The 9,729-nt window shown below is 44.1% G+C and overlaps 1 protein-coding gene across 1 annotated transcript in view; it reads right to left on the bottom strand.

The window, feature by feature from the left end:
- Positions 1-7,860: 7,860 nt before the first annotated feature.
- The window catches only part of DNAAF9 (dynein axonemal assembly factor 9), an 83,738-nt gene continuing 81,869 nt past the window's right edge, over positions 7,861-9,729 (bottom strand). Inside the window, exons 36-37 of the mRNA XM_081960448.1 lie at positions 8,999-9,092; positions 7,861-8,191 (exon numbers count right to left, since the gene is read on the bottom strand). Coding sequence (XP_081816574.1) covers positions 8,079-8,191; positions 8,999-9,092 — 207 coding nt within the window. The 3' untranslated portion in view covers positions 7,861-8,078. The remainder of the gene's footprint in view (positions 8,192-8,998; positions 9,093-9,729) is intronic.

Genomic DNA, 9,729 nt, shown 5'->3' with positions numbered 1-9,729 from the left:
CCTTCAAAAGAGGGGGGGCGAGAATTAAGGGCCGTGACGTCATCCAGGTATCCAGATCGTCGGCGTCTTTTTTTAATCGTCGGCGCCGCAAACAAGGCACTGGTATGTCTCAGACAGGACCCTCGTCATCACAGTTTTAGAAATTATTTTGGCTGTTTAATTTCTCCTCGCCCTACCCTACCCGGTTTAGAGGGGGGGGGGAAGACAATCGTAAATCACAGTTCAAGATCAACCGAGTTTGAGGTAATAAAACAATTTCTTTTAAAAAAGATCCCTACCCAAAAACAGAGAGAATTATTCACGTGGTACCGAGATGGTGGAAGGTCTTGAATCTAAAAATACGGTGATTTTTGTTTTGTTTTCATTCTTCTATTTTGCATGCAGTACAAAAGACACCCTTTCTCTACTGCGTCTTCGCTTCCAGCTTCTGCTAAACGGCTGACTCGGCTGCGCTTTTTTTGCACGACTTAACGCAACAGAAATGGCCCACAACAGAAAGGGGGGCCAGTGGGACCCCTGTGGAGATGCACCTGGAAGAAACCTATTCTGCACCCTAAAAATCCCTCGTTCTGTGTCGGGATGGGACGACCAGATGGAGAACTTATTCGGGGCCGAAAGAGGGCATCTGGCTGAGCCAAGGAACACCGGGATATTTAGGTGTTTGCAGTGGTGATGCCCGATCCTGGTTACACGTATCCCCTATAGCTCTTGATTTGCCAGATGCTATCAGGGCACCATTGGTGACAGACACTTGCTCCAGTCCAATGAGCAGGAAAAGTTTCCTATGCCATGGGAAACTGTGACCCACAGGACGATAGCTGTTCTCAAAAGCACCGTCCGCGGACTGTGAATTTTGGAGCAGCCAGACACACGGTGGACCCTGTTGTGTTGACTGCCCACCTACGTGGTTTGTGTGGGTGAAAGGCTGTGTTTAATGCAATCCTTGGAGCAATGTTTGTCAAACTGGGGCACTTGAAGATGGGTGGACTTCAACATCCCAGAATCCCCCACTGGGGAGATTCTGGGAGTTGAAGTCCACCCATCCTCTGGTCCCCAAACTTGAAAAAAAACTACAGCCTTGGGGAATTTACTTTTTCTACGCAGGACCTGTGTTTTTCAGAGTTCAGCAGAGCTTTCAATGCCGCAAATCTATTTCATTCATAACAATTGCACTTAAAACCTACTCAATCGCCTTTTCTCAACCCCGAAGCGGAGACAAACCAGGCTAGGCTGCCCCTTTGTCTCCGCTTCCAGATGCTGGGTAGCAACAAGGTTATTTCTAGATAGATATAATATGGCTTCGCGGATCGTTAAGACAAACTATGCTAAGCAAAAAAACAAAACAAAAGGAGCCTTCCGTAACTGTGGCCGGGCGAACAAAACTTCTCCACTGGTTCTCCTTATGAAGCACTGGAGAAGCCAAAGGTGTTTTGAGAATCACCATCTCGTTGGATAATTTCACCTTTCTGGATGTCTCCCAGTTTGGAGAGAGAAATATAACTCAGCTGGGATAACTCTGGAATTGCAATGCATTTTGTGCTAAAACCTGCACTGCGATTCCTGGGGGAAAATGGTGAGAATCACCTTCCCTTCCCATCTCCCAAAACACCGAATGTCGTTTTCACCTGTTACAGCCACGTTTTCTCCTCCTTAAACAATTCCTAGCTATGTTATCCCTACCAGGCACTATCAGTTACATCTGAAGAATAACTAGGTTACAACCATGCATAGATAAAATTCACAATTCTGATAAGGACACTCTATTCGTCTGTAAGAGGGGCCTTTGGGCACCCCACAGAAAGCTTCACGCGCGGATATAACCAGGAGTCGTCAAGCTTTCCATTAAAAAAAAACAAAACCACTTTATCCCTACGGTCCATAGACGGTCCTATGGAACTAAAAATTAAGAAGCCACCGTAAAGTATTCCAAAGCTTGTCTGTTCCAGATCAACCTGGACTCTTTTTCCGGGGGGGGGGGGGGAGGGAATGAATTAATCGACCTAAGACAGTGATGGTGAACCTTTTAGGCCCCGAGTGCTTCAACCGGAACACACATGCTTTGTGCGTGTGGCGGGCACCAGAGTGCCAGGAACCCAAAGACCAGCTGGCTGACACGTGCATGTCTGTTTTTTGGTCATTTGGGGGGCTGTTTTCAGGCCATTTTTGACCCATTTTCTGGCCATTTTTGTGACGTTTTCTGGCCAAAATGGCCCCAAAACAGCCTGAAAATGGTCCAAAACCCGGCCTGAATTTGCCTGAAAAATGGTCTGTTTTGGGGGGCATTTTTTGGGTCGTTTTCCGATGCCCTGGTGCGTGCAAAAACCAGCTCGCACACATGCCATAGGTTCGCCATCACAGACCTAAGAAGTTAATATCAAATGGTATGAAGGATTTTTTTTTTTTTTTTTTGCAAAACATTTGAGGCATCATTTCTCGGCCTGAAATGGATCGGCGCGTTTCTGTTTCAACACAGCCCGCATTTTAATAGGTAGCTGGCATTTCTTCCGAAGGAGGTTATCACAATTAGGACAGCCGCTGTCAGTCTCACTGGGTTGCTTAGGAGCAGCTTCATGGAATACTTTAGGGGTGGGGTGGGGGATTGAAAGGCATTAGGCTATTTTGGGGCAGCCTGTAAGAATATTTACGTTCCCCCAGTTTTTGCTTTTAAGAGTAGTTTAGAAACCGGAATTCTGAGCATTCTTTAAGAACGCCAACCTTCTCCACTGCTTCTTGTACAAATATACTCTTATTGTGTACTTTACTTCACATTGTTACTTGTGGGTTTGGGGCAGCTGTCTAAGAATATTTGTGTTCCCCCATTTCTCGCTCTAGGAACGTCATCTAAGCTGCCATGTTGGTTAGAATTAGTCCTTAAGAACAGCTTTGTTCCCTCATTTGTCCCTTGAGGAATATCTCCCAAAACCTGAAATGTTGGTTTGGGCTCAAGATTGATGGCATTCCTCTATTTCTCGCTGCAGGAATACTAAGCAAGCCACCATGTTGGTTAGAAGTGGTTCTTAGAACAAAGGTATTCGCCCATTTCTTAGCTTAGGAAGATCAAACAAGACGCCACGTGGGTCATTGCCATATCTGGTTAACACCAGATATTTTCCCCCCATTTCTCGCTCTAGGAACATCTTCAAACCATGATACGTTGGTTTGAGCACTGTCAAGATCACTCATGTTCCCTCACTTCTCGCTTTGGGAACACCACCAAACCACCATGTTTGGTTAGTCGCTGTCCTTAAGGACAGGAACGTTCCCCCATTTCTCGCTTTGAGAACATCTTCAAACCATCATATGTTAGTTTGAGGCACCATCAAGATCATTTGTGTCCCCCCATTTCTCGCTTTGGGAACATCTTCAAACCATCATATGTTAGTTTGAGACAACATCAAAGTCATTTGTGTTCCCCCATTTCTCGCTTTGGGAACATCTTCAAACCATCATATGTTGGTTTGAGGCAACATCAAAGTCATTTGTGTTCCCCCATTTCTCGCTTTGGGAACATCTTCAAACCATCATATGTTAGTTTGAGGCACCATCAAGATCATTTGTGTTCCCCCATTTCTCGCTTTGGGAACATCTTCAAACCATCATATGTTAGTTTGAGGCACCATCAAGATCATTTGTGTCCCCCCATTTCTCGCTTTGGGAACATCTTCAAACCATCATATGTTAGTTTGAGACAACATCAAAGTCATTTGTGTTCCCCCATTTCTCGCTTTGGGAACATCTTCAAACCATCATATGTTGGTTTGAGGCAACATCAAAGTCATTTGTGTTCCCCCATTTCTCGCTTTGGGAACATCTTCAAACCACCATATGTTAGTTTGAGACAACATCAAAGTCATTTGTGTTCCCCCATTTCTCGCTTTGGGAACATCTTCAAACCATCATATGTTAGTTTGAGGCACCATCAAGATCATTTGTGTTCCCCCATTTCTCGCTTTGGGAACATCTTCAAACCATCATATGTTAGTTTGAGACAACATCAAAGTCATTTGTGTTCCCCCATTTCTCGCTTTGGGAACATCTTCAAACCATCATATGTTAGTTTGAGGCACCATCAAGATCATTTGTGTTCCCCCATTTCTCGCTTTGGGAACATCTTCAAACCATCATATGTTGGTTTGAGACAACATCAAAGTCATTTGTGTTCCCCCATTTCTCGCTTTGGGAACATCTTCAAACCACCATATGTTAGTTTGAGACAACATCAAAGTCATTTGTGTTCCCCCATTTCTCGCTTTGGGAACATCTTCAAACCATCATATGTTAGTTTGAGACAACATCAAAGTCATTTGTGTTCCCCCATTTCTCGCTTTGGGAACATCTTCAAACCATCATATGTTAGTTTGAGACAACATCAAAGTCATTTGTGTTCCCCCATTTCTCGCTTTGGGAACATCTTCAAACCATCATATGTTGGTTTGAGGCAACATCAAAGTCATTTGTGTTCCCCCATTTCTCGCTTTGGGAACATCTTCAAACCATCATATGTTGGTTTGAGACAACATCAAAGTCATTTGTGTTCCCCCATTTCTCGCTTTGGGAACATCTTCAAACCATCATATGTTAGTTTGAGACAACATCAAAGTCATTTGTGTTCCCCCATTTCTCGCTTTGGGAACATCTTCAAACCACCATATGTTAGTTTGAGACAACATCAAAGTCATTTGTGTTCCCCCATTTCTCGCTTTGGGAACATCTTCAAACCACCATATGTTAGTTTGAGGCACCATCAAGATCATTTGTGTTCCCCCATTTCTCGCTTTGGGAACATCTTCAAACCATCATATGTTAGTTTGAGACAACATCAAAGTCATTTGTGTTCCCCCATTTCTCGCTTTGGGAACATCTTCAAACCATCATATGTTAGTTTGAGGCACCATCAAGATCATTTGTGTTCCCCCATTTCTCGCTTTGGGAACATCTTCAAACCATCATATGTTGGTTTGAGACAACATCAAAGTCATTTGTGTTCCCCCATTTCTCGCTTTGGGAACATCTTCAAACCATCATATGTTGGTTTGAGGCAACATCAAAGTCATTTGTGTTCCCCCATTTCTCGCTTTGGGAACATCTTCAAACCATCATATGTTAGTTTGAGGCAACATCAAAGTCATTTGTGTTCCCCCATTTCTCGCTTTGGGAACATCTTCAAACCATCATATGTTAGTTTGAGGCACCATCAAGATCATTTGTGTTCCCCCATTTCTCGCTTTGGGAACATCTTCAAACCATCATATGTTGGTTTGAGACAACATCAAAGTCATTTGTGTTCCCCCATTTCTCGCTTTGGGAACATCTTCAAACCATCATATGTTGGTTTGAGGCAACATCAAAGTCATTTGTGTTCCCCCATTTCTCGCTTTGGGAACATCTTCAAACCATCATATGTTGGTTTGAGACAACATCAAAGTCATTTGTGTTCCCCCATTTCTCGCTTTGGGAACATCTTCAAACCATCATATGTTGGTTTGAGACAACATCAAAGTCATTTGTGTTCCCCCATTTCTCGCTTTGGGAACATCTTCAAGCCATCATATGTTGGTTTGAGACAACATCAAAGTCATTTGTGTTCCCCCATTTCTCGCTTTGGGAACATCTTCAAACCATCATATGTTAGTTTGAGGCAACATCAAAGTCATTTGTGTTCCCCCATTTCTCGCTTTGGGAACATCTTCAAACCATCATATGTTAGTTTGAGGCAACATCAAGATCATTTGTGTTCCCCCATTTCTCGCTTTGGGAACATCTTCAAACCATCATATGTTGGTTTGAGACAACATCAAAGTCATTTGTGTTCCCCCATTTCTCGCTTTGGGAACATCTTCAAGCCATCATATGTTGGTTTGAGACAACATCAAAGTCATTTGTGTTCCCCCATTTCTCGCTTTGGGAACATCTTCAAACCATCATATGTTAGTTTGAGGCAACATCAAGATCATTTGTGTTCCCCCATTTCTCGCTTTGGGAACATCTTCAAACCATCATATGTTGGTTTGAGACAACATCAAAGTCATTTGTGTTCCCCCATTTCTCGCTTTGGGAACATCTTCAAGCCATCATATGTTGGTTTGAGACAACATCAAAGTCATTTGTGTTCCCCCATTTCTCGCTTTGGGAACATCTTCAAACCATCATATGTTAGTTTGAGGCAACATCAAGATCATTTGTGTTCCCCCATTTCTCGCTTTGGGAACATCTTCAAGCCATCATATGTTGGTTTGAGACAACATCAAAGTCATTTGTGTTCCCCCATTTCTCGCTTTGGGAACATCTTCAAACCATCATATGTTGGTTTGAGACAACATCAAAGTCATTTGTGTTCCCCCATTTCTCGCTTTGGGAACATCTTCAAACCATCATATGTTGGTTTGAGACAACATCAAAGTCATTTGTGTTCCCCCATTTCTCGCTTTGGGAACATCTTCAAGCCATCATATGTTGGTTTGAGACAACATCAAAGTCATTTGTGTTCCCCCATTTCTCGCTTTGGGAACATCTTCAAACCATCATATGTTAGTTTGAGGCAACATCAAGATCATTTGTGTTCCCCCATTTCTCGCTTTGGGAACATCTTCAAGCCATCATATGTTGGTTTGAGACAACATCAAAGTCATTTGTGTTCCCCCATTTCTCGCTTTGGGAACATCTTCAAGCCATCATATGTTGGTTTGAGACAACATCAAAGTCATTTGTGTTCCCCCATTTCTCGCTTTGGGAACATCTTCAAACCATCATATGTTAGTTTGAGGCAACATCAAGATCATTTGTGTTCCCCCATTTCTCGCTTTGGGAACATCTTCAAACCATCATATGTTGGTTTGAGACAACATCAAAGTCATTTGTGTTCCCCCATTTCTCGCTTTGGGAACATCTTCAAGCCATCATATGTTGGTTTGAGACAACATCAAAGTCATTTGTGTTCCCCCATTTCTCGCTTTGGGAACATCTTCAAGCCATCATATGTTGGTTTGAGACAACATCAAAGTCATTTGTGTTCCCCCATTTCTCGCTTTGGGAACATCTTCAAACCATCATATGTTAGTTTGAGGCAACATCAAAGTCATTTGTGTTCCCCCATTTCTCGCTTTGGGAACATCTTCAAGCCATCATATGTTGGTTTGAGACAACATCAAAGTCATTTGTGTTCCCCCATTTCTCGCTTTGGGAACATCTTCAAACCATCATATGTTAGTTTGAGGCAACATCAAGATCATTTGTGTTCCCCCATTTCTCGCTTTGGGAACATCTTCAAGCCATCATATGTTGGTTTGAGACAACATCAAAGTCATTTGTGTTCCCCCATTTCTCGCTTTGGGAACATCTTCAAACCATCATATGTTGGTTTGAGACAACATCAAAGTCATTTGTGTTCCCCCATTTCTCGCTTTGGGAACATCTTCAAACCACCATATGTTAGTTTGAGGCACAGTCAAGATCATTTGTGCTCCCCCATTTCTCGTTTTGGGAACACCACCAAACCGCCATGTCGGTTCATAGCGGCCTTTAAAAAGAGGCACGTCCCCTCATTTCTCGCTTCAAGAACATCTCCCAACCACGATATGTCAGTTTGGGGCAGCCCTTAAGATCATTTACATTTCGCTTTGGGTATTGGGGCCCCGAAAATCAACCTTTTCAGATGCATTTCCCTCAGGAATAAGCAGGGCCACCAAACAATCACAGGCCCTGATTATCCCGGTTACTAAACTTAAGCCAAAGCGTTTCGGGAAACGTCAGAAAAGCAACACGAAGGAGGATACAGCTCCGTAAACGCTTGAAATGAAAAAAAAACAAACAAACACCTACATCGCTTTTCCACCAACGCGCTCTAGATTACTCAACAACAAATTTGGAAATTATGCCGGCCCACAAATATTCCTGGGGCCGTTATCACATTTTGAGATGCCAAGCTAAATGTGAATGCAACTTAATTTTTTAAAACAAACAAACAAACCAGATGTACAGCTAGCCAAGATGAAAGAAGATGTTTTCTCGGTGGCAAATTAATTTTCAGGCTGTTAAAGAAGGTCTCTGGGAGTTTTTCTGTATCGCACGTGGATCCCGGCTTAGATCTTCTGCTCGAAGAGATCGTGGTATTCCTGTTCGTCCAGCTCCCTGTTGTACTTTTCAATCTCGCGGTTCGCCTCTTCCAAGTAATCGTTCATGAACTGGTCCATTACTGGGAGGAAACCGTTAAGGAGAAGAAGAAGGGGGGGAAAAAGGATTTCTGGGAAGAAGTCGAGAAACAACTAAAGGGGACTAAAAGTAGTGCTGGAATTACTGTTCGGACCGAGGCTTCCCAAGAACAGGAAGCAACTCCTTATCCCGACAAAAAACCCTTTTATTAATTTACTTAATTAATTGACTTTGGGCCAATCACCAGGAGATGGTGAGTTCTAGTCCCGCCTTAGGCATGAAAGCTAACTGGGTGACTTTGGGTCAATCACCAGGAGACGGTGAGTTCTAGTCCCATTTCAGGCATAAAAGCCAGCTGGGTGACTTTGGGCTAATCATTAGGAGACAGTGAGTTCTAGTTCCGCCTTAGGCATGAAAGCTAATTGGGCGACTTTGGCTAATAATTAGGAGACGGTGAGTTCTAGTCCTGCCTTAGACATGAAAGCCAGCTGGGCGACTTTGGGTCAATCACCAAGAGATGGGGAGTTCTAATCCTGCCTTTGGCATGAAAGCCAGCTGGGCGACTTTGGGCCAATCACCAGGAGACGGTGAGTTCTAGTCCTGCTTTAGGTGTGGAAGCTCACAGGGTGATTTTGTTTCAATCACTCCCTTTCAGGCCAACCCACCTCACAGAATTTTGGGGGAAAACAGGAGGAGGAAAAAGTATTAGGTATGTTCATCACCTTAACATTATTTATAAAAAATAGTCGAGGTGCGATATAAATAAAAGAAAGAAAGGAAGGAAGGAAGGAAGGAAGGAAGGAAGGAAGGAAGGAAGGCTGCGCAACACACGAGGTATAGCAAAGGATACACGGATGATAATCCATCTTGTCTCCAAAGAAATTCACAAACTGGGTCCCGTTGTAGAAATATCCAGCTGGAAGAGGATCGAGGTGCCGTGTCACCTGGAATTCAGAGAGAGATTTTGCTGGGAGCGGGATCCCTAAAACATTCTCGGACAACAGTGTTCCTCAACCGTGGCGACTTTAAGTCCTGCGGACGTCAACTCCCAGTTGACCTCCGCAGGACTTAAAGTCGAAAAGGTTGAGGAACACTGTCTTACAATGTATATTTTGGCCAGTTTAGTCTGCATCGTTTAAATATTTGATTATATTTTGATCGTTTCTCTATGGGTTTTATAGCCAGTAAGCCACCTAGAGTCACCTTAGAGCAGGGAAGGCTAGCCTTTTCGCCCTCGTGTGCAGAAATCGTGCGTGCATGCGCACGACAGCACACGCATGTGCCCACACCGATAATGCAATGTGCGCTGCCCGCCTGCGCATGTATGCAAGACCCCCATGCTCTCCCACCCCCACGCATGAGCGTGACCCCTGTGCCCCGTTTTGGGCCTAGCAGGTCTCCCTGAAGCCTCCTGGGACTAAAAATAGAGCGGTGGATGGGGGACGCTTCCCCAATTCATGCGCACGTGACCCCCCCCTCCGTGCATGCGCGAACGTCTCCCACGTGTGGCAGAGACCCGAAAATCAGCTGGCAGGCAGGAGGCACGCGCGCAAGCGTGGTGAAGATGAGCTGGGGCGACGG

Source organism: Natrix helvetica, assembly GCF_964273705.1.
Source record: "Natrix helvetica genome assembly, chromosome: 7".
NCBI classification, from domain to species: Eukaryota; Metazoa; Chordata; class Lepidosauria; order Squamata; family Natricidae; genus Natrix; species Natrix helvetica.
The sequence above is the reverse complement of the archived record's forward strand: the minus strand, read 5'-3'. Positions and strand labels throughout refer to the sequence as shown.